General features: G+C 38.4%; 1 protein-coding gene across 29 annotated transcripts in view; it reads left to right on the plus strand.

Moving 5' to 3' along the window:
- Ppp1r12a (protein phosphatase 1, regulatory subunit 12A) overlaps positions 1–24,642 on the plus strand; it is a 110,845-nt gene that overhangs the window by 76,815 nt on the left and 9,388 nt on the right. For 3 of the 29 annotated variants that reach the window (XM_087555364.1, XM_087555362.1, XM_087555368.1), the window contains 13 exons: positions 3,427–3,642; positions 5,242–5,336; positions 6,289–6,393; positions 7,196–7,363; positions 7,731–7,910; positions 13,756–13,846; positions 14,877–15,077; positions 15,265–15,436; positions 16,462–16,583; positions 18,369–18,434; positions 21,572–21,588; positions 22,853–22,988; positions 23,498–23,602. In XM_087555364.1, the coding sequence (XP_087411490.1) occupies positions 3,427–3,642; positions 5,242–5,336; positions 6,289–6,393; positions 7,196–7,363; positions 7,731–7,910; positions 13,756–13,846; positions 14,877–15,077; positions 15,265–15,436; positions 16,462–16,583; positions 18,369–18,434; positions 21,572–21,588; positions 22,853–22,988; positions 23,498–23,602 (1,674 nt within the window). 29 annotated transcript variants of the gene reach the window in all.

Here is a 24,642-nt window from a genome sequence, read left to right on the forward strand (position 1 = left end):
CAGTGTGTGTGATGCTCAGTATTTCACTCTCAACACACACACATACATACACACACACACACACACACACACACACACACACACACAAATTAAACAACAACAAAGAATTCATCAGCTTGATTTTTACACCTTAAATTTTTAGTCGACAATAAATTTATGGGATTTTTCTCCAGTCAGAGTAAGTATTGCTAGGATTCCACCAGCTCACAATGTCCCCTAAGTGTAAACTGTTTGTCTACTAGCTAGTGAAGATTGATTTTGCTCAGAGTTGGTTGTTCACTGACCACTTCGTTTGCTAAGCAGAACAGTAATTGTATGAAGACTGATTTATTGGCTATATACCATACGCCATAATGTCCTGGCATAGAGAGCAGTGTGAAGGTGAGGAAATTGCATTCAGTATGAAGTAATGTAATGAGAGCATTTGCAATAGATTAAGGGGTGGATAGCCAGCGCCTTGCCATCAAGTTTGCATAACTCGACAAGAAAATCAGTGATTATGCAGGCATGGTATCTAATAGGGAAAAAACTGATAGGTTTAGTGTCATGGCAGTATAGGCCAGAAAACGATGGAATGGCCTTATAACTTATTTACTCCTAAGAGATCACAGGAAATGTGTGAACAGTGCTGTGGAAGTTAATTCTCTGTATAATGCTACGCTGGCGGTTAATGCATGAGTACATGTGATAAGGATGAGATCCTGAGGAAAAATTGCCCGCAGCGATGAGGTATATAAATAGAGATAAAGCTTTGAGCCTTTAAAACACAGGCAGACATTGAGAGTCATGGTCCCTGACTTACCAATAGAAGAGGATGACAAAAGAACTTTAACATGCCTGCAGAATTTTAAACACACAGGACATTAAGGAAATAACATGTTGCTAGAAATAGAGAGCTGATAACGTTTGGAAGGAAACATATATGATTGGTACATGTTAAGTTACAAGGTCCAAATGCAGCTTTTAATAGTCGATTCTATAGGTAAATAAAATTTAAGTCTAGGGCTAGCAAGATGACTGGTTGCCATTGAACCTGTAGCCTGAGCTCAGTCCTGCAGTCAGGGAGATAGAAGGAGAAAACTAAACTCCCAAAGTTGTTCTCTGACCTCCACATATGCCACAGCACACGTGTACATCCACACATTAGATATGTACATACATGCGTACGGACCTAAATAGATTTTAAATTAATAAATTTAAGTCTAGTAATTTAAGGACTGGACTAGAGTAGGAAATTTTAGAATAAGTCTAATAAATTTAATATTTAGCTTAAAAGAAAAAACTACTCGCAATCCTTGGCAGAAAAAGAAAGGTAGCATATGAGGAACAGACTCCGAGTACTTGAGCTGAAAGAGAAAGCAAATTCAGGTTGTTTGCCAGAAAGAAAGGTAAGAAAGTGTAGATATGGTGTCCTGATGTAAAAGCAAGAAAGTTACTTTTACATATCTGAACCAGTACTTGAATCTAAATCCTTAATATATAAAATGGGGCTTTATCAAAAATGGGAATTTATCAACTGCTAAAATAAAACTGGTATTACTGCTCTAATTGAGTCAAGTCTAAAAGTGCAATAGTATTTCATTGTGTGCATATAGTGTTACATTAAGATAACTCATACAAAGTCATGAGAACTTAGAGCTAGACAGGAGCAGACATTTTTTACATGTTAGCCTCTGCTATACAAGTAAATGTTACCTGTTGTCTGTTTGCTATGTCACAGTAGAAAAACATTTCATTTTGCAGGAGATGCAGTTGGAGCAGGGGCCCACAAAATATATACCTACTTTTACATAGCAAACAAGCAAAGAATGTTTTTAACATTTTTAGATACTTGGGGAAAATACATAATATGCTACTTTCTGACAAGTTTCATTGCCCCTAAATAAGCTTTTCTTAGAACATAAGCATGTTCATTCACTTATGATCTGTGTTTTACAAAGCCCAAAGTATAGCTTGGTGTGCATGAGTGTTGCCAATATGCACAGCTATTTGTGGCCAAGCATAATAGCGCACACTCCTGTAATCCAGCAGCAGAGAGGCAGAGAAGGATTGCTAGCCAAAGCCAGCCTCAGTGTGCACTGCGACAACAACACCGTTTGGAAAAAGAAACCTGGGAGGACAGAGCTAGCTAGCTACTCTGTTTTCATTCATTAGTATTTACAGTAAGATCATGGCACCTTATGTAGGATTCTTGTTACTTTGTTTGACATTCTGAAATAATTCAGTATGCAGTTGGAGATGTGGGAACTAAGGAGACTGTTGTTGAAAATTAATTGCAATTACCAAACGTATTGTAAAGAAACAGTCCCCTAGCACCAAGGCACTGCACCTGAAGTTCTGGTTACCTGCAGGTTTAGCAGATTTTGACCTCCATGCAAAAGACTTTTCTTTTTAATTAGCAATACCTTGTTATATTAAGTTGATATATATAGTCTCTCTACGCATTGAACATTAAAGTTCTGGAATTGAAAAGGTAACGTTGATAAAGTGAATTATTTAAGGATAATAGCTAATGTATTTTACGAAGAACTAATATATTGCTAAAAACCCAGAAAGTAGAGTATTTATGCATAAAAATGTTAACTAAAATATGAAGATTAATATTTATTAGAAAAATTTAACAGTAAATTTTCACCTACGATGTCTTAATCACTGAAAACAAAATTCACATGTAGTAATTTTTCACTCACATGCTGTATTGCTCTGTGTACCATTAACTGGGTTAGGGTTTTCTTTATTAGATTCTTCTCAATTACCTCTTGATGAAACTAGGACTTGTTTTAGTGGCTTTCAAAGGTTAGGCCATTACACAGTTACTGGACATTAGTTTATTATAAAGTTGAAATATAGGAAAAAAGTGTGGTTGATTTTTTTTTTCTTTTAACCTCACTTTTCTGTTTTCAATCTGTATCTCTTGACCTGTCTTATTTTAATTGGCTTTAGTTTGATTTCATTGCTTCTCTCATGCCTGTGGAGTCAGTAGATCCTGCATCATGGAGGCAGGGCTTGCGCAAAACTGGCATTGTGCTGGTGCCCAGTAAGGGCGAAAAATCCATGGTGAGGCATTTCTATGTGCAAGAGTGTATACTGGGTTCCGACATAACAAGCTTCACATGAGTGTTGGTTCCAGAGATGCATGTTTTAAGTCCTTACAGTGTGTTCATGTTTTCCTCAGTATCTGCATCATAATTTTCTGTGTGATATGAAGTGTGTAGTGTGTGTTTATAAAGCTAACCTCTAGAAGGGCAGTCTATTTACTCTTTAAGGTTTAGATTTTTTATATTTTTGCCTTACGACATTAACCTTAGTAAATGTGTTTTCTCCTGAAACTTTCAATTAAAATTTTAGACATTATTTATAAATTATTTCCAAATTAAGGAATGATTGGTTTTGATAACTTGTTTTTGTCTTTTATGAAATATGAAGTTTCCTACATCAACTACAAAAATTTCTCCCAAAGAAGAAGAAAGAAAAGATGAATCTCCTGCATCCTGGAGGTTAGGACTTAGAAAGACTGGCAGTTATGGTGCCCTGGCTGAGATCACTGCATCTAAAGAAGCTCAGAAGGAGAAAGACACTGCAGGCGTGATACGTTCAGCTTCAAGTCCCAGACTCTCGTCCTCTTTGGATAATAAAGAAAAGGTAATTTGTTTTATAATCTGGTTGCAACAAAGCTTAACTGCTTTTCTAGGAACGTAAAGTCTGCAGTTTTGATAGATGTTCTGGTTAGCACCATTAGATCCTAGATGTCACCTTAACTCAACAACTGTCTAATGTAGAATGTCCGTGTCTTGTCAGTGAGTACCTGGAAGAGCAGTTGTGTTTGCTTAAAACAAGAAATTTGGGGAGAGTACTAAGCTTTTAAAACTTGTTAATATATTTTTAGATTTATTTATTTATTTGATGGGTATGAGTATTTTACCTGTGTGTGTGTGGATGTGCACCACATGAGTGCCTGACACTCACAGATCAGAAGAGGATGTCGGATCTCCTGGGACTGCAGTGGCAGACAGTTGTGGGTCCACCGTGTGGGTGCTGGGAACCAAGTCCGGCTCCTCTGTAGGAGCGTCGAGTGTGCTTAGCACTGAGCCATCTCTCCAGCCCTCAAATCATGCTCTATGACTAGAATGTAGTAAGGAATATGGTAAGACTTGTTTTGTTTATTATTGAATAAGTTTCCCAGAGGTAAGGGAGTGCAAAAGCTTGATTAGGTTAAATCTGATCATTATTTTGCCAGGGCAGCATTTTATCTTACCGAGGTGTCTTTCTCTTAATGAGTGCTTGAAAGACACATGCTTGTATTACATCAGGTGGGTGCAATCAAATTGTTCTTCCTTGGGCTGGAGAGATGGCTCAGTGGTTAAGAGCACTGACTGTTCTTCCAGAGGTCCTGAGTTCAAATCCCAGCAACCACATGGTGGCTCACAGCCATCTGTAATGAGATCTGATGCCCTCTTCTGGTATGTCTGAAGACAGCTACAGTGTGCTCACATACATAAAATAAATAAATGTTTAAAAAAAAGTTGGTCTTCCTGAATTGTCTGTGATTGGACTTGCTAAGTTTTTTTAATACAGTTTTCTTTCTCTTAAGTGTTACCTTGTATTAGACATTCTAATATGAAGTTTCTTTTTCACTCACATTAATGTTTCTGCTTTCTTATAACTTTATTGCCCTCTTTCCAGCGTGGCAGTGTTGCTAAGGGTACATACTTTCAGCCACATATCGAAGTAATATGACTTAGATTATATTTGTTTAGAATATCTTAATATAAAGTATGCATTGTCCTAGTTGTAAACAGCTTGTATACCTAAGTGACTCCTTGTTGAGCTATATTTGAACCTTCTATCTTCAAGAGAAATAAGTGTATGTTAAATTATTATTTTAGGGGTTGGGGATTTAGCTCAGTGGTAGGCCCTGGGTTTGGTCCCCAGCTCCGGGGAAAAAAAATTATTATTTTAGTCTTAGAAAAAGTCATTAATATAGGATTTTTCTTCCTTTCATTGAGTAAATTATTTTCTAATTTTAGCCTAAGGAGATTGAAAAGAGAACTGGTTGAGCTGGCTATTCATCATTGCTTTTGTAGGACCTCATTCATTTATCTGAGTATTAATGTTCAGGACCTAAACTAGGAAAACACTGCCCAGTAAGCATGCAGTCATATACGTTTATGTCATTAAAAACCTTTTCTTCATATTTTTCATATCACAACTTTTTTCATTCATGACTTTTCCTGTTGTCAGGAGAAAGACAATAAAGGAACAAGACTTGCATATGTCGCCCCTACAATCCCAAGGCGACTAGGCAGTACGTCTGACATTGAAGAGAAGGAAAACAGGTGAGTGCAATAGGGCGCCTGTGTTCGTCCTGCAGAGTCTACAGTGCCAGCATTGGTGTTACTATGTGAGGACTGTAAGGATGCAGGGCGGGCTTCCAGGGAGAGAGAAGACTGTCCAGCATCCCGACAGAACACTAATTACACAGTCCTGAGGGACGAGAACGTGCAGGTTTAGTGTAAATGGTAAAGAAAGCATCGCTGCTGCTGAGCCAGAGAAAGAGCAGAGTTGCAAAACCAGACGACACACTAATAGGTTCTGATACATAGAAAAGCGGGGCAGCCAAATCACAGTAGCAGCACGTGTCTTTAGTCCCAGCACTCAGGAGACAGAAGCAGGTGGAGCTCTCTGGGTTCTAGGACAGCCAGGGCTACACAGAGAAACCCTGTCTTGAATAAACAAACAAACAAACAAAACAAAGAAAGAAAAGAAAAGGGGAAACGCTATGTGTGGTCACTGTCAGGTTTTAATCTTCAATGTTAGAGAACTTTTTATTATATTTGTAGTCATGCTTTATCATCTAATTATATGTCTTCCTTTTTTTTTTTTTTTCTTTTCTTTTTTCTTTTTTTCGGAGCTGGGGACTGAACCCAGGGCCTTGCGGTTGCTAGGCAAGCGCTCTACCACTGAGCTAAATCCCCAACCCCTATGTCTTCCATTTTTTCACCTAACATTTTATGTATTGTATATGTTCTCAGCATTATTTTTGTCAGTATGTCACATGTCTCATGCTGTGAATCACAGTATTTTGTCTTATAAATAATATGCTTGTAAATGCTTTTATTTAGGGTTATATACTGACTCTTAGAACTAAAATTACTCCCACTTTTTAGTAAACATCCCAAAGTTTTCCTATGAGATTTTACTCATATCTACTCCTGTTCACTAGTATGTACCTTTCTTAACCTTCTTCTAAAGTTAACTACCAGAATCTGAAGGCTGTTGTTTTCACAGAGAGTCTTCAAATTTGCGAACAAGTAGTTCTTACACAAGAAGAAAATGGGAAGATGATCTTAAAAAAAATAGTTCAATCAATGAAGGATCTACTTACCATAGAAGGTATGATGTACTTTATAAGCTTCTCTATGTTCTTATAATATCAGTTACGCAAATTTTTTAAACTATTATATCTTTTTTGTGTTAAATTTAATTTAGAGATGCAGTAATATAAAGATAGTGGGGATTTACTCTAACTTATCCTCTGCATATATATTTAATTAAACTTGATATATTATGAAATGTCTTTCAACACTTTTAAAGGAACTTATGATTGACTAAATCATCTGAAATGGGTTATTGTCATAATTGATTTAGCTGTTGTCTATGATCTGAAACATTTGTCTGAGCTAGAACTCAGAGCTATGAAAGCTTATCTGTTTAGAATCTTGGTGGTTTTATACTGGAGACTAGGAAACATATACTTTGGTTCTCTGCAGAAAGCAAGAAGAGTAAGATATAAACACACACACACTGTAGACATGGGTCACTCCTGAGGAGTTAACCCATTGCTAAAAACTTTTCCTCAGTATGGCCACAAGCCTTACTTCCTTGAATGAATCCACTCCACATTTTTTGTTAGGACCAGCCTGGCATGACCATTTATGGTCTAGCATATTCTGAAAATGTTCAGTGTTGATTGTTATTGAAGGCTTTGGGAGGAGGAGGCATAAAATTCTACACTACCAAATTAGTAAAATTAATCTATACTGTAGCAAGTTGTAGATCCAGCTCTAGGTGCTGGAGCTGGTAGCATTAAGAACACAGTTTTGTTTTCTGCTGTGTGCAGTTGTGTGGTATCTAAGATAGTGAATATAGAATACACAGACAGACACATCCTATATAGAATGCCTCTTTCCTTTAGTTGCTCCTTTGGTAGAAGACAAGATGATTTGATTAGTTGTAGTGTTCCAAGCACCACATCAACACCAACAGTTACCTCTGCAGCTGGGCTTCAGAAAAGCTTCCTTTCCAGCACAAGCACTACTGCAAAGACTCCCCCGGGTTCCTCCCCAGCAGGCACACAGAGCAGGTAAGTCACAGAGACATTCTGTGTTCAGGTCTACTGTGTGCTTATGTGCGTGCATGCATCGTTGTGTAGACAAATGTGGGCTCTGGATTTTTTTATTTACCATGTTGAAATTGCTCTTAAGCAAAAATTGGTTCCAAAAAAACAAGCAGTTATGCATGTCTGGGGAAAAAAATCTTAAGGTCTTAAATCATATTGCTTAAAATAAAAATTTCTTTCTTTGGCAGCTCTGCATGAGCTGTTTGATTACTAATCTTGTGTTTTTAAAAAATCCATCCCTGTGGTCACATGTTTTCAGCTTCTAGAAATTGCTTTCATTGTTTAGCTGTTTTCCTTTTCTCTTTTTGTGTTGCTGCTTATGATGCTATAGTACCTCAAATCGTTTGTGGGCTGAGGATAGTACTGAGAAAGAGAAGGACAGTGCTCCTACCGCAGCGACCATTCCTGTTGCTCCAACTGTTGTAAGTGCTGCAGCTTCTTCTACCACAGCCCTGACCACAACTACTGCTGGCACTCTTTCCTCCACATCAGAGGTCAGGGAGAGACGCAGGTGTGTACAGGTCCTCACAGTACTAGTTCTGCTGATTTGCTTGTCTAGTTTTGGTATTTTGTGTTCTTTGCTTGTTTGCTTTGTCATTCTCAGAAATTTGATATGTATTATTAATTATTTTTCTCTTGCTGTGCCAAAATACAATGACCAAGGCGACTTGTAGAAGAGGGGTTTTGCTTATAGTTTCAGAGGGTTTCTGTCACCAAAGCGGGACACTGAGAGCATCTTGAACTGCCCCACAAGAGAGAGGAAGAGCTGGCTTCAAATATCTCAAGGCCCACCTCCAATGACATACTTCCTCCAACAAGGTCACACTTTCAAAGCCCCTTCGAGCAGCTCTACCAGCTGGGGACCGAATGTTAAAATATGTGATCCTAAGGGGCATTCTCATTCAAACAGCACAGTGACCATTTCACATCATGTGTTGGCTCCAGCCTAGGTAAATGGACACAGCTAGGAGTTATTAGCAGCTAGGTGTGTTGGCCATCTCTGAAAGAATTGATGTTTAGGGCAAAGGCAAAGCCAGACAACTGTCTTCTTAGTTATTGGGGTCTTAGTGCTAGTTGGAATGTTGTGTGTGTGTGTGTGTGTGTGTGTGTGTGTGTGTGTGTGTGTGTGTGTAATGAAGATCTAAAGATACTTGAGAGAAATTATATACAACATAATTGTTCTCATTACAAAGGAAATAGATGGTTTTAAACAGTTTTGTTTTAGTTTTCATTATAAGATTTTTAGGCTGGACATTTGCTTAGTTTAGTGGTAAAGCCATTGCTTCACATACCAGTCCTCCTCTTCCAGTTCCCTTCCCCCAACCTTGTCTTCCTCCTCCTTCCCAGTTCTTTCCCCCTCCATCCCCTTACTTTTCCCTCCTTCTCCTCCCTTCCTTCCCCTTTATCTTCTTCACTAGGAATCAAACAAGAGGCTTCCATCTACTATTGAGGTACACTGGAGACACTTGTGTCTTAATCACTTCTAAGTCAGAACTTCTTCTTCTGTGTGGCCTGGTTCTTACTATACAGACTTCTTTAACTTCCAGAATCTGTTCTATCTCTAAGATTCCTGCTTTTAAACAAGATTCTCGGTGACAAAATAAAGTGTAAGAAATATCCCCCTGGAGTCAACCACTGTTTCAGAATCCAATATGATTCTCTCCTCCCATCTTTTCTTCCCCCTCAGTGCTTGGGCTCAAAAACCAGTGCCTTGTGTATTCCATGAGAGCTCAAACACTCAAACTGACTCTTACACATCAGGTCTATGGATTGCATTGAAGAACAGAGTAGAGATGTGGATAGCTTTTTAAATTACTCTTAATTTAAGTGGGGAATATTAAAGATTAAAAAATAAATCTTTAATAAATTGTTACGTACAACAAGGATTATTCTAATGGCATAAGAAACAAAACATCTTATATTTTTTCCTGTCAACTGTAAACAGTCTTTATTACTTAAATACTATCCCAGTTTTGCTTTTCAACAAGAACTTTAAAAGAGTGATCTGGGTGTAACATAGTCATTACTAAGGTAGAATTGTCAGTTAAAGACATAGGGTCCTTCATAGAGAATGTGCTGAGCCCACCACACTCTGGTTTTCCAGGTTTTTTGTTGTGTTTTCAGACCCTTTGTCTTAGTTCCCACGTTTTCTGCCTACATGGCAATCCTCTCCACCTTTGGGCCTCAGCCAATCTCCTCCTGGATTTCTTGTCTGTCTCTGGGTGTTGACAGTTACCCCTTGACTGTAGAAATATGGTAACAGATGAAGAAGACCCACTGTTGCCATGGTAGAGGTGAGCTCTGGAGAGGTGCACAGGTCTTTAACGCCGCACTGAACACAGGTTCATCCTGTATTCCCCGAGCCATTCTCGCAGGGTTTGTAAGAGCCCACAGACATAGTGCTGCCCTGCTGTGCCTGGAGTCTCCCAGATGCAGAGCTGCTCATTTCTCCAGCTTCTCTCCCTCTCGCCTGGGCCCGAATTCCATTTCCAGGGTAGGGCCTTACCCGGCTATGAGCTGGGAAAGATGCATCTGGTCACCCTCACAGAAATGACAGGAGATAGCAGCAGGCTGATATTGAGCCTTGTACCCTGAACCTCTCTTTTCTGTAAACTCCTAGGTGTTATGTTTCTGAGACACCTCCCCAGCGAAGGCTGGCTTGGAAATGAGTTTCCTGAAGGCCTTTCATGGTTGTGTCCTTTGACCTTGTTTCTGTTCCACATCTCTAGACTCTGTCCTGTTTCAGTGATATCTAACATAATTCCCACATGTAGTAGTTAACTGGAAGTTTTTATAATTAGTTAGCTTATTCTGGTTATCTTTTTATTAAATTCCACCAGTGAGTCTGAAATATGTATAATTATTTATTTGCCTTAAAATATATACACAGTTATAACGTGTGTGTGTGTGTGTGTGTGTGTGTGTGTGTGTGTGTGTGTGTGTGTGTGTGTATGTGGCAGGGCTAAGAGTTGGGCTCAGTGATACAATACTTGCTAGCATGTGTGCAGTCTTAAGGTTGGTAGTCAGTGCTAGGGGAAAATAGATAATTGTGACTAAAAAAATAAAATGAATTTATCCTATTAGGATCTAATATGAAGTCAGGATCTAATGTTCAATTATCCTGGTTGATCAGGATTGGATCTAATTCCTCCTTTCTTTTTAGTTAAAAATTCCAATGCCTTAATTTTTTGTGAATTTATTTGTGGGTGGGGTATAGTATATCTATGGTGTTTGCAGGTACATGCACACTTATGCACATACACCTTTCTGCGTGCTTTCTTAAGACAGAGGTTTTCAGTGAACACACACTATCTTCCAGGATCTGCCTCTCTCCACCCTTAATGCCAGCATTATATGCAACCATGCCCAACTTTAATGTGGGAGCCAAGGAATTGAACTCTGGCCCTCATACTTACACAGCAAGTTTTCTAGCCCACAAGTCATCCTTACAGCCCTCTGATAAGTAAATATTTGTTTAAAGCAGAGAAACACTAACAACAGCAAATGATAGGCTACAATAGCAGATTAGCTCAGAGTAAGTGCTTGCTATTTACCGCAGTTTTAAATGCACAGGAGTGCCTTGCCAATACTACTGTATTTACATGGAACTGTTGCTTTATATAGCTGTCCTCTTCCACTGTTCTTCCACAGCTCTCCCATTGACTTTTTATACTTCCTCCGAGCCAGACATGGTGGACCATGCCTGTAATCCCAGCACCCAGGAGGCTGAAACAGAAAAGCCACGAGATTATGAGATTAAGGCCAGTCTGGGCTTAAATAGTCACCTCAAAGCCAGTCTGGACTACATTAAAAAAAAAAAAAAAAAAAAAAACTCTATTAAAAAGAAAAAAGAAGACAAAAATATATTTTCTCTGAAAGGAAAAAAGCTAAGAAGGATGTTACTGTTTTTTAAGTATATAATATGGTTGAACAATTAAAATATAACTTAATATACTATTTCAGCTAATAAAACTTTGTAAAGTAAATCATTAGAAAAATAGAAACATTGAATTGATTAAATGCCCATGGTTTTATACTAAATGAAGACATTGCATATAAAATTAAAGTACACAGACTTTACAAGAGATTCAAGTAGTTGTTTATCCCTTTAACAAGCAGCTATGAGAAATTAACTTGCATGGAAATTTGAAAGTGAATTTAAAAAAGAATCCAGGCTTATTGAAATAAAAGGTGAGTTTGTGGGTTTAGGTCAGAATTAGTGTTTTGGTGAGATTTGGAAGAAAGTATTCGTCTGTAGGGACGGAGACGGGCTCAGCAGTTAGAGCCTCTGACCCCCCAGACACCTGGGTCAGTTCCCAGCACCTGCATGGCAGCTCACACCTGTCTGGAGCTCCAGTTGCAGGGCGCCCTTACATAGGCATACATGTACACAAAACACCAATGAACATAAGCTAAAAAAATAAAAATTAAAAAATAAATTCTGTGAAATGCCAGGTCAACATAGTGCATATGTAACAATATTGTGGTTTAAAAAAAAAAAACTATCGAGAATTTAGGTGCCAAGAGGACGTAAAAACAGTTACATCTTTCTGACCAAGATGTGATACTCAACCAGATGAGGATGTACAGTATTTCTTGAAACCAGGCTTTCTTGGCTTTCTGTTGGTGTGAAAAACACCATGACAAAAAGCACCGAGGGGAGAGAAAGAGTGATTTCAGCTTGTCGTCCACTCACTCACTGTCCAGGGAAGCTAGGGCAAGAATTCAGGGAGGAACCTGGATCAGGAACTAATTCAGAGGCTATGGAGGAATGCTGCTTATTGGTCTGCCTTCTTATAGAAGCCTCACACCCACCTACAGTAGGCTTGGCATCTCGCGACAGTCATCAATGGAGGAAATGCACTACAGGGTTGCCCATGGTCCAGTCTGCTGGGGGCATTTTCTCAACTGAGCTTCCCTCTCCAAATGACTCAAACTTGTATCAAGTTGACATAAGTAAAACAAACTAGCATGGAGAGCATAAAAACAGCTTAAGTCAAAATAAATGCTGTAGTATAATTGAGTGTTTCTGTAAATTCGCCAACTGTCCCATTAAAGGAAAAAAATTACTATACTTGAACTTTCCTGACTGACTTGCTCTCAGTTGCTGTAATCATAATAGAAGCAACAAGAAAGCAGTCCTCTCATCCTGGTTCACACTATGTGTTATCTAACTGCCGAAATTGAAAGCTACTGATAAGAAATTTGTCATCGGTCAATTACTTATGCTAAGAGCAATTAAGCATATGAACTAGTCTTACCGGATTTCAGAAATAGTCAGAGACACAAACAGTAATGAAGGCATCCCCAGTGTCTAAAACAGATTGAAGCATAAAGACTTAAACAAAAACAAAGCACTGCAGATAGAGAGGGTGTATAGAAGAGACAGATGACGTACACCTCAGAGTTGACTGCAGAGCTTATTAAAGAAGGTAACTAACATTTGAGGTGAGCAGTAAAGCTGACAAAGAGCCCTTCGAAAAGATAGCATCCAAATAAAGAAAGCTGGCTGGACCATTAACTGCCTTTGGAGAGCACAGCGGGTGAGATGCACTAAGCCTTACATAGAAAATAGAGGACTCTGTAATGCTTTCAGACAGGTGAGTTCAGTGACAAAATAGTGTCATGATTGAACTATCCCAAGTAATACTGGTTTCTAGAGGCAGAGCTTCATCTCCTTTTGAAATTTCTCGGTTCTTGTTAAGTGGGCAGTGCTAATAAGTGGATTTTTGGGACACTAGAGAAGTAACGTGGAATGAGTTATTTCTTAGTAGAAGTTAAATTCATCCTCTCCATTTCTATGAATTGGCTCTTTGACAATGAAATGCATGTGTGTCTATTTCAATAGAGTAAAACATAATCTTTAGTCCTCTCATTTCTTTTTTAAAGTTAAGTTATATTATTTTTAAAATTAAGTTCATTAAATATAGCAAGGAAGAAATGAACATGCTATCCTAAGTATAACTGGCTCCTGTCCAGAAAGAAATGGCATGGCTAAAGAGCTTATTCAGTGGTTGGGAACACCTGCTCTTCTTGAGGGCCCAGATGCAATTCCCAGCACCCGTATGGTGGATCATAGCCCTCTGAAACGCCACTCCCAGGCAATGGTCTCTGTGGACAACAGGCAAGCAAGTGGTACAGACATACATATAGATAATACACCCACACATAGAAAATACAAATTAAGTAGGAATGGTCATATTGTATTAATATCAATGCTAAGTACAAACATTTCTGAAGAGTCTTTCTTAACCCATTAAACACTATGCTTGCTTGTTTTAATCACAAACACTGATAAATATTTCTCCTCATAAATATTGAATCTCTACCTAACAATGTTTTATTTATTACTGTAGGTCATACCTCACTCCTGTTAGGGATGAAGAGTCTGAATCCCAAAGGAAAGCAAGATCTAGACAAGCAAGACAGTCTAGACGGTCAACACAGGTATGTCTAATGTGTATAATATAGAGATGTATACATACTTAATACGTGACTTTTTTATTTTCCCTCGCTGTGGATAATCAGAAGAGATAAGGTTGATGTAGAAATCCTTCTATAGCTTTTGTGTATAAGGTTATACTTTTGATATCCCATTACTGTGAGTGCTGACTTTTAATCCCCTATTCCTAGTTTGATTTTTGGCACAGAGTATATCCATAAGTGTTAACATGAATTAATTAATATAATGCCCTTTGAGGTTTTTGAGGGGTGGGGGGTGTTTGTTTTTGAGACAAGGTTTCTATGTAGCTCTGGCTATACTGGAACTCACTCTGTAGACCAGGCTCAAAGGCCTAGCTCTGTAGACCTCCAGCTCAAAGATCCCCCTGCCTCTGCCTCCCGAGTGCTGGAATTAAAGACATGCACCACCACTACTCAGCCATGTGGTGCCTCACAATTATTAAAGTCTTACAAACGTGTAGAGATGAAGGGACGGAGAAGAGGCCTAGTGCTCAGAATAGAAAACAGCAGCTGGGCAAAAGTAAGAAGAGCGTCTCGGGCTAGTTGCTATCTCACTTCCGACTCGTTCTGACTATGGTAGCTGCCTTTCCTGCTGATGAGGAACCCAGAGCATGAATTCGGCTGTTTGAACTTGTCATTACTGGCCTGTCAACGTGTTATGGTCGTTGGGTCTTAAGCTGCTTTGCCTATCTAGTCTGTTCTTAGGGGTCTAACCTGAAAACCTTACGTACTTATCGAAGATTTTGTCGAACCTCAAGCTAACGTGTGAAAATGTATACGTACAATGTTGTATTCTATAGATTGCCTCTTCCTCTTCTAAAATTAGAATCATATTCAGATTTTTTTCTTCTTTCTTACTATTTTGTTTTAATTCAGAGTCTTATCTATAGTTATAACTTTCCCAATACCTATCATTATTGTGATTCATAAAATGAGTGTGGTTTGCTATGTGAAAATTGCATCCATAGTTGATAAACCAGCTTGTTAATCACAATTTATGCTTTCTGGTGCGCAGGGGGTGACACTGACTGACCTCCAGGAAGCCGAAAAGACAATAGGAAGAAGCCGTTCTACGAGAACCAGAGAACAAGAAAACGAAGAAAAAGACAAAGAAGAAAAGGAAAAGCAGGATAAAGAGAAACAAGAAGAAAAGAAGGAGTCAGAAGTATCTAGAGAAGATGAATATAAGCAAAAGTATTCCAGAACATACGATGAGGTAATGCTGTGGGCAGCACAGCTGGTATGAGTGGTTCTAAGGGTTCTGACAGTGCTGAGTGTATGGCCTAAAAACAGAAGTACATGAGAGGTGTGTGCTGGGACGTGAATGGCTTCAGCATGATGAGAACAAGGCTTGTTCTTTGAAATGAGTTTTGTGTTTTATGGCTTTACTTACTACTTCACAGACTTATGCACGTTACAGACCAGTGTCAACTTCAAGTTCAAGCACTCCGTCGTCCTCCTCACTTTCTACTCTAGGCAGTTCACTCTATGCCTCAAGTCAGCTCAACAGGCCAAACAGCCTTGTAGGTATAACCTCTGCCTACTCCCGGGGATTAACCAAAGACAATGAAAGAGGTAAGAAGTCACCTTTTCAAGTAATCCTGGGTGCTGGTCTCTCTAATTAGTAGTGCAACTAAAGAACATCTTAAACAGATGTACTGAGCAGAAACAGTGTAGTTAGTCATTCGTGCTCTGTATGTGTCTACGTTGTTAGCACATTCAAAGGCCCTAAAAATCTTATAGTGCAGAAGCCCTTTACAGGGGCAAAACGGAAATCCTAAGATTAATATGTCTATATTGTTTGCTTTTAATGAAAGATAGGTAATTTTTTCACAAGAAAAGGTCTGCCCTCAGAATGGAAGTGAAGTGCTAGAAGACATGGTGGAGACCGCAGACTGCATTGGGCTCCTGCCATGTGTCCCATCATGTGCTTCTGTGTGCTTTCACCCCTCGCACTGGAGTGCTGTGGGTATCTTGCTATCACACATTAATGGCGAGCCTGTCCTACCAGTCAGCCAATCAGCCATTTTCTACACAGCAAACACGTCTCTAGGGATGTTTTTATTTTGGACAGCAAGAACATAGAGACAATTTGTTCTCATGATCATTAAAAACGTGTCATGGGGTTGGGGATTTAGCTCAGTGGTAGAGCGCTTGCCTAGCAAGCACAAGGCCCTGGGTTTGGTCCCCAGCTCCGTAAAAAAGAAAAAAAAAAAAATGTGTCATAATGGGAGATTAAAATGCAACTTTATACCAAATATACAGGATTACTGGGAGACAAACATTATTTTAATTGAAGAAATCTAAACTTTACAGAAGAGGCTAACAAAATTAGAGTATAAGTTTTTTTACATTTCTTTATTTTATACATGCTAGGCGAGGGCATATGTGTGTGTGTGTAAGGAGATGACACACCTGTGGAAGTGGGGAGACGCCTTGTCAGATTCTGTTCTTTCCCCACTGTGTGGGTCCTCTGGCTTGGCAGCAATTTTATTTACCCACGGAACCGCCTAGCCTGCTCTTGAGTTGTTTTGACATATGCTTGTAAAAACATTGTCAGGATAGATTGCAATCATGTGGTTTATGTAATCCATAAATAGAGGGAGAGAAAAAAGAAGAGGAAAAAGAAGGGGAAGATAAGTCACAACCTAAATCAATCAGAGAACGACGGCGACCAAGAGAAAAACGGAGGTCTACTGGAGTCTCCTTCTGGACACAAGATGTGAGGACCTGTTAGAAACACTACCCTCCCAGAAGTACTTGCTCATAATTCCGTACATCGCTGAGAGGATAGATGGTTTAAATCATCAGTCAACTATTTAACTATTAAGTTTTAAAATGCTTTGTAAGCACAGCCACAAAATAGGTAGATTTGTGTGTGTGTGTGTGTGTGTGTATTTCTATAGAGATCATGATACCCATTTGGTTGCCTCATATTAATGTCTTTAAAAATAAGAATGAGTTGAGTCCTTGCAAGTAAATCTGCACTGACGTCACTTCTCATGCTGAGTGACCCTCAGCAGCGCAGAGTGTGTAATACCTGAATCAAATCCTACTCCACTTTTGGGATAATTATAATGGATATTGGGTATGGTGTACACGTTATTTTAAAAGGCTAGTAGCCCCTTCAAAGAAAGATACGTTACATTTAGTCTTATTTTTATAACTGTACATAAAAGAACCCGTTTTGCTTCAAGTGATGCAAGATTACGAGTCTTATGAAAAGGAAACCTTCCAACCTAGAGTTACAGGCTAGGGGTTTTGGTAGGTCATTTGCCCAGCATGTGCAAAGCTACAGGTTTAATTCCCAGTACCACAAGCAAATAAATTTCTTTTTCTGAATCTCAGAATATAACCCTAATATTGCTGTTTATTAGCCAATAGAAGAAATGTGGGTAGCACTGTTAATGAGAAAACATTTATATTTTAATCGTCCTTGTTCTGAAATGTAAGCATTTGAGTTTACAATTGTATTGTTTTGAAGTACATCTGTGCTGTCATATCTAGCAGTACATTTACTTTACTTGCTATAAAAATTTTAATCTCTAATTGTGTACATTCCTCCACTGAAGGTAATCCAGCTATTGAACTAACCCACACGTCTCCATATGTTGCTCTTACACTGAACAAAGTCTACTTTTTGGGAGACGAGGTTTGGGTTTTTTGAGACTGGATTTTTCTGTGTGCCTCTGGCTGTCTTAGAACTCAGCCTGTAAACCAAGCTGTCCTCAAAGTCAGAGATCCACCTGCTTCTGCCTCCTAGGTGTTAAAAAAAAGCCACCACTGCCTGGCTTCATAATGTAACTTTTCCAAACTTTTGTTTTTAGTTTACTTTTCCTATAAACAACACGTCCTAGTCAACTTTTTTTTAACCTGCCTTTTTAATTTTAGGGGCTTAGGTTTTTTTTTGGGGGGGGGGTTGTTTGTTTTCTTTTCTTTTTTGTTTTTTTTTTTCATTAATAGTGAAATTACATGTAGTGCACATTGGCATATACAATTTAAAATATAAAAGGAGCTATATAATATATGAGGACAAAAGTCAAGGATGTATGTGACTGGTTTTGGTTTTTTGTTCTTCGCTTTTATTTAAACAAACTTAGACTATCCAGGTAGAACTTAAGGTTCATAGAACTAAAAATAAAGATTTAAGAAATTATATGCGTTTATCCTAAAGTAGCCATATATCAAAAGTATAACTTACAGCTTCTGAAATACAGGCAGACACTCTTAAAGGCAGATTAAAAATTTAAAAAAAAAAAAAGTTTTGAAAACGGGGAGATAATGCCTAAGTGATAATGAATGGTAAGGAACCAACAGGGAAAAAAGCAAATTGTTTTGTTTCCTTTAAAGTGAATTTAGTTTAACGATTTTAATATAGAAAGATTTGAACACACATAAAAAGCTTTATGGTGTATTTTTGCACAGAATCATTTTAAATCCCAAAAGTAAAAAATACCAAGCATTCGATGTGTCTGTTTTTGTAACCCAATCTGACAATGTGCTTTAGAGTGATGAAAATGAGCAAGAGCGGCAGTCAGACACCGAGGATGGCTCCAGCAAGAGGGACACTCAGGTGAGTATCCTGCGTGCGTGCGTGCGTGCCTGCGTGCGTGCCATTTGAGTCCTGCTTGGCTGTGCACTGTGCCTGCAGCATGCTTAGAGCTGTGGGTCATGTGAGCAGGTGCTTGATTCTGGTTGGGCGAGTTGAATAGGACAGAATAGTTTACAGGTGATAGAAGGAGGGTTGCTTTACACAAACAACTGTCAGAAAACTTAAATTTACAAGGAAGGAAGGAAAAAGTGAAATAAGTGTACTCACAAGTGGCAGAGATCTAGAAGTCAGAGATGCTGAGTTTTATTTCTGAAGTTGGCAAAGTTGTAATGTAAAGAAAAATGCACCTCTGACTTTGTTTATATGTGTCTAGAGTGGATTCTTGAAAGGATTTTTTTTCTATTAATCATTCCTTAATTGCATCACACAATCAACTTTTGTCTGGAAAGACGCCTTCTTAGCATGCAGTTGCAGCCCCTTCCCTGTGGTGATCTTATCCTCCTGCATCCCTGCTGGCTGTCCAGGATGGTAAAAGATGAAAAGGCTCTGCTCACACAGCTTTGCCTGTGTGCTGGGAACTGGCGTCCTACAGCCTAAAGGCTTCTGGTGGCTAGTGCAGCCGCTCGCCCTCGTTTCTGCTGTGGAGCCTTCCTAGAGAGCTGTTGCATGTCCTTAGGCTCACAGGAGTGTGAAGCTGTGTGAAATAGCAGCTGTTGTCCTGGACAAAGTGACAGACTGACTGCACATGGCTTCTAGATCCAAGTATACCTAGTTTGACTCAAGAGTCTTTTGATCCTTAGGCTAGAGGGTAAACAGACAGCATAATGAGTAAATTAGTACCGAGTTGAGAAGTTGAGCAGGGAAACTCGCTTGCCACACAGGTCTGATGACCTAACTTTGATCCATGAAACCCAATGGTAGAAGGAAAGAAGCCCACCACTGCCACTGCACACATACAGCAGCAGCATCGTTATCAAATTTAATTTAAAAGTAGATGTCAGAAGCCTTAAGAAAATGTTCAGATGCTGGAGAGATGGCTCAGTGGTTAAGAGCACTGACTGCTCTTCCAGAGGTCCTCAGTTCAATTCCCAGCAACCACATGGTGGCTCACAACCATCTGTAAAGAGATCCGATGCCCTCTTCTGGTGTGTCTGAGGACAGCTACATTATACTATTATAACATACATACATTCATACATGCATAATTTCTTTTTCAAAGAAAAATATGTTAAGGTTTTTGAACTTGTTTCCACATCTAGATATTTATTCCCAAGGTTGTAAATAAAGTATATAAAGATAACTTTATGGAAAATACATTGTAACATTGCTGGTAAAAATAAAACATTTAAACTAGAGAAACAAAATGTATATGCATAGTTTCTATTGTTTGTGTGGACATTTTATGTACAGATTCATTAGCAGTTGGATGAATAGATGGGAAAGCACAGAACTTTGTATACTATAAGCATTATATGAACTTAGTACTCAAAAAGATGTAAAGGATATTTATATTTGGACAAAATTTAAATAGGGAGCAAGGGTATGCCAAATGAAGTTAAGCACCACACAGAAAAACATACTATATGGTTAAGTTTTTGCAGTCTAACAGCGTCAAGTTCAGGAAATGGAAACTCAAGACTGCTCACCAGGACTGGGCGGATGGAGAAAGAGAGATGGTTGTGTGTATGTTGAATCTTATGGCATCCTGAGCATACATAATACTAGTGTTGTACATAATTTAAATAATTTAAATTTTTAATTTAAAATTACTTAGAAAGTAAATTTTATGGAGTTTGGAGGTTACAATTTAGCTTAAAAAATAATTAATGCTAACACCATGATTCCTAAAGACATAGAATTTGAGTGATTCCTGATTGCTAGACTCAGTCATCAAAACTAGTAATAAATGTGACATGTACATATTTTAGTTGTCTGAACATTTTATAGAATTTAATATCTTTAAAATTTTTTAAAGGAGATAAATGTTTTTAAAACCTGAAGGTTAAGTCAGTAAAATAAAAATGTAAGTACTGGGGTTGGGGATTTAGCTCAGGGGTAGAGTGCTTGCCTAGGAAGCTCAAGGCCCTGGGTTCGGTCCCCAGCTCCGAAAAAAAGAACCAAAAAAAAATGTAAGTACTAAAGAGGAAAGTAAATAATCCCCCCAAAAAAGTTTACATTTATCTCTGTCTTAGTTAGGATTCCTATTGCTTCAGTGAAACACAATGACCCGAAAGCAAGTTGGAGAGGAAAGGGTTTACTCAGCTTACACTTCCACAAGATTGAAGGAAGTCAGGACAGATACAGAGGTCATGGAGGGATGCTGCTTACTAGCTTGCTTTCCTGGCTTGCTCAGTCTACTCTCTTATAGAACACAGGACTACCAGCTCAGGAATGGCACCACGCACAATAGACTGTGCCCTCCCCAGTTCATCACAAATTGATAAAAATGCCTTACAGCTGAATCTCATGGAGGCATTTCCTTACCTGATGAGGCTCCTCCCTCTCTGTTGACTCCAGCTGTGTCAAGTTGACACGGGGGAAAAAATGCCAGCCAGTATAATCCCAATTAAGATTATTAATCTTAGCAATCATTTCGTGTTAAAACGATAGGAACTTCAATGATACATGCTGGAAATAGTCATATTTCATATGGCTTAATTGCTAAATCTTAAAGAAATATAAAGCTAGGTGTTTAGAATTACATGTGTGTGTGTGTGTGTGTGTGTGTGTGTGTATTTCTATAGAGAGCATGATACCAATTTGGTTGCCTCATATTAATGTCTTTAAAAATAAGAATGAGTTGAGTGCTTGCAAGTAAATCTGCACTGACGTCACTTCTCGCACTGAGTGACCCTCAGCAGCGCAGAGTCCTTAGTCCTTTTTACTTTTCTTCTAGCTAAACAATAAGTATTCTCAGTTTTACAGGCACGCAACAGAAAATGTTTCCAAATGAAATTATATTGTTTTTAACATGCAAAAGTTCTGTATTCCCTAATCTCCCTTAAAATAAGCATACTTAAAAGAAAGCATGAGTGGTGAATAAGTTTAGTAGTGTGAACATCATTGATACATTAGGTTGTCCTTGTTAATCTCAGTTAACAGTTTAATGAAAGAACAAAGTTTAATATGCTTTTTGGTCTTTGTTTTTTATTTTCTAGACGGATTCTGTTTCCAGGTATGTTTAATCTTTTTTCCTGATATTTTTTCTCATTTTTACTGTTAATAAAAAAATATGTTGCTGTATGCTTACGGATTTGTAGATTTATAGCATTAAATGGGCAGTAAAAATCTGAAAAATCATAGGTGACCTAAGCTGGAAGATGGCTCAGCAGGTGAAGTTCTTGCTGCCAAGCCTGACAACCTAAATCAATCGACAGGACCCACACAGTGGAAGGGGGAACCAAGTCTCTCAAGTTGTCCTCTGCCTTGTGCATGTATGCAGTTGTGGCATCTACACACACGTACAAAAGAGCAATTTTTGAAAATACAGTTTTTTTTTAAATTAAGTATGACGACCTAATCACTGTTAAGTTTTTTGTGTTAAGAGGTATCACTTTTAACTCATTGGTCATTATAAGTTATTGTGAAGGATGGTCCCAAATCTCTGTGTAGTATTCCGTTTTCTTAGGCTTTTCCATGTTTCTTATTTCAACATTAATGATCTCGTTAATGGTATCAGAAACTGATAAAAATCCATACCCAGCCAGAAAAATATTGACTTAAGTATTCAGCATCCTCTCCTGAAAAGAAAATGGATGAGTGAAGGCATTTTTCACATCATCTAGCTCAAGATCACTCTAGCCTTGTCGTCTTGCTCCGTGTCCCTTGCCCACAGCTGCTGACCAAAGCTTGTGAGACTGAGAATAAATGTTATGTGCTGGTTATTCTTCGAACTGAAGTGTAGCAGTAGCACTGAACCAAATAACCAAAGAAGCACAGTTCCTGATAGCACGCTTCCTCTTTAACACTTAGGGAATCACTCCTTATTTCATCAATCTAAGATGGCACCATTTTAAACATTACTGTATGCTACAAAAAGAAGGGAAGGTGTCACCAGTTAGACTATAATGAGTCATGGTGTAAATTGTTACAATGTGATAAAATATGAAAAGGTCATTTAAAACTTTAAATAATTGAGAATGATTGAAAATACCTTTGACGGTTGGGGATTTAGCTCAGTGGTAGAGCGCTTGCCTAGGAAGTGCAAGGCCCTGGGTTCGGTCCCCAGCTCCGAAAAAAAGAACCAAAAAAAAAAAAAAAAAAGAAAATACCTTTGACTTTTATATATAGAAATTAAGAATAACTTCCCATTTATTGTATATCACAAAATTGATAATAGCTTACAAAGACTATTACTTACCACCTGGGAAGATCAAGGTGTACTTACATAATTTGTGGAAGACTATATAAAGTTTCTGTTTTCAACTCAACCTTTGAAGGTATGACAGCAGTTCCACGTCATCAAGCGATCGGTATGACTCCTTGCTGGGTCGTTCTGCCTCATACAGTTACTTAGAAGAAAGGAAACCATATGGTAGCCGACTAGAAAAGGATGACTCAACTGACTTCAAAAAGGTATTTGGGTTACTTAGTTGTTTTTGTACTGTGTGTGAGTGCACACGCGCGCACGCTACTTATATTTTAACATTTCTGAAAATCTTGCTTATAAAGAATTCAGTATTTTGAAATAACTTATTTTACTATTAGTTTCTGACAGCTAATAGTAGGTAACATGTGACTAGCCATGTCCTAGAGGAAAACATACCCAGGGCTTTACATTTGTTGTGTCGTTTTGCTGGAATGAGCTGGAAAGGCTGTTCAGAAGGGCGCAGTGGGAGTCTGTGCTCACACACTGTGTTTCACTGTCTTCTCGTTTGAGTTTTGGTTGTTGTCTAGACACAGTCTTGGCTATTTATTAGCCTCAAACTTGCAAATTACTTCTAAGCAACTTGTATTTAAATAATTAGAATATATTTTCGCTATATTCTTTATAGGAAACATCTACATTAATTTTTCTATTTTAATATTATAGTCAATGAGGTCTCTTCAGTAAAGCAACAAAAGTAATCTGTTAATTTTTCTAGCTTTATGAACAAATCTTAGCTGAAAATGAAAAACTAAAGGCACAGCTACATGACACAAATATGGAACTAACGGATCTAAAGTTGCAGTTGGAAAAAGCTACCCAGGTTTGTACCTTTTTCTCTTTGTTACTCTCCAGATAACAGGGTGGTTTAGTATACTTAAAAGTTTTACATCTATTTTTCTGTAATATTAATTCTAAACATATATTCGGTTATTTATAATGCTTTATTTAGGAATAAGAGGGGATCAGCATAATTAAAAGTTAGCTGGTTTCTGGAATATGAAAATACAGAAGTAAAGTCATAAAGAAAGAATTCAAGGGTTTTTTGTGATGCAGAAAATTGAGCCCTAAAGCTCTATGTCAGAGCTGCATATATTTGCAATGTCTCAGATTTCTTTGTAGTACTTAGTGTGTGAGGCTGGAGAGATGGCTCAGTGGTAAAAGCACTGGCTGCTCTTCCAGAGGACTTAGATTTGGGTTCCAGCAGCTACATCAAAGCTTCTGAACCTGTGGGTCACAACCCCTTCAAGTGATCCCTTCACAAGGGTCACCTACAGCCATCAGAAAATGTAGATTTCACATTACAGTTCATAACAGTAGCAAATTACAGTCATGAAATAACAAAAGTAATGTTATGGTTGGGGTCACCACATGAGGAATGGTGTGTATTAAAGGGTCACAGCATTCAGAAGGTTCAGAACTACTGATCTACATGGTGGTTCACAATGGTCTGTAACTCCAGCACAGAAGACCCAATGTCCTCTTCTGACCCCCACAGGCACTTTGGGCACATGGTACACAGACATACATGCAGAGAAAACACATATGTATGTATGTATATATATGTATTATAAAGAGTTCATGGTCAAGTAAAAGTGATTTATTTAGCTCATCAGTTAAGCATATTTTCTGCTAATCTAAGGATCCAAGTTCAGTCCCTAACTCCCCAGTGTCTCACAGTTGCCTGTAAATACCAGGTACAGAGTATCTGATACTCCCCTCTTGTGACCTCTGAAGGAGCTCACACCATCTATCCTGCTCTCTCTGTCACCATCTTGTTGTCGTCGTCGTCATTGTCATCATTGTCGTGGGGTGTGTGTGTGTGTCCTGTCTCTTCAGAAAACTCTTCTGTGTAACCATGCG

This window comes from Rattus norvegicus, chromosome 7 (genome assembly GCF_021556685.1).
Source record: "Rattus norvegicus strain SHRSP/BbbUtx chromosome 7, alternate assembly SHRSP_T2T, whole genome shotgun sequence".
NCBI lineage: Eukaryota > Metazoa > Chordata > Mammalia > Rodentia > Muridae > Rattus > Rattus norvegicus.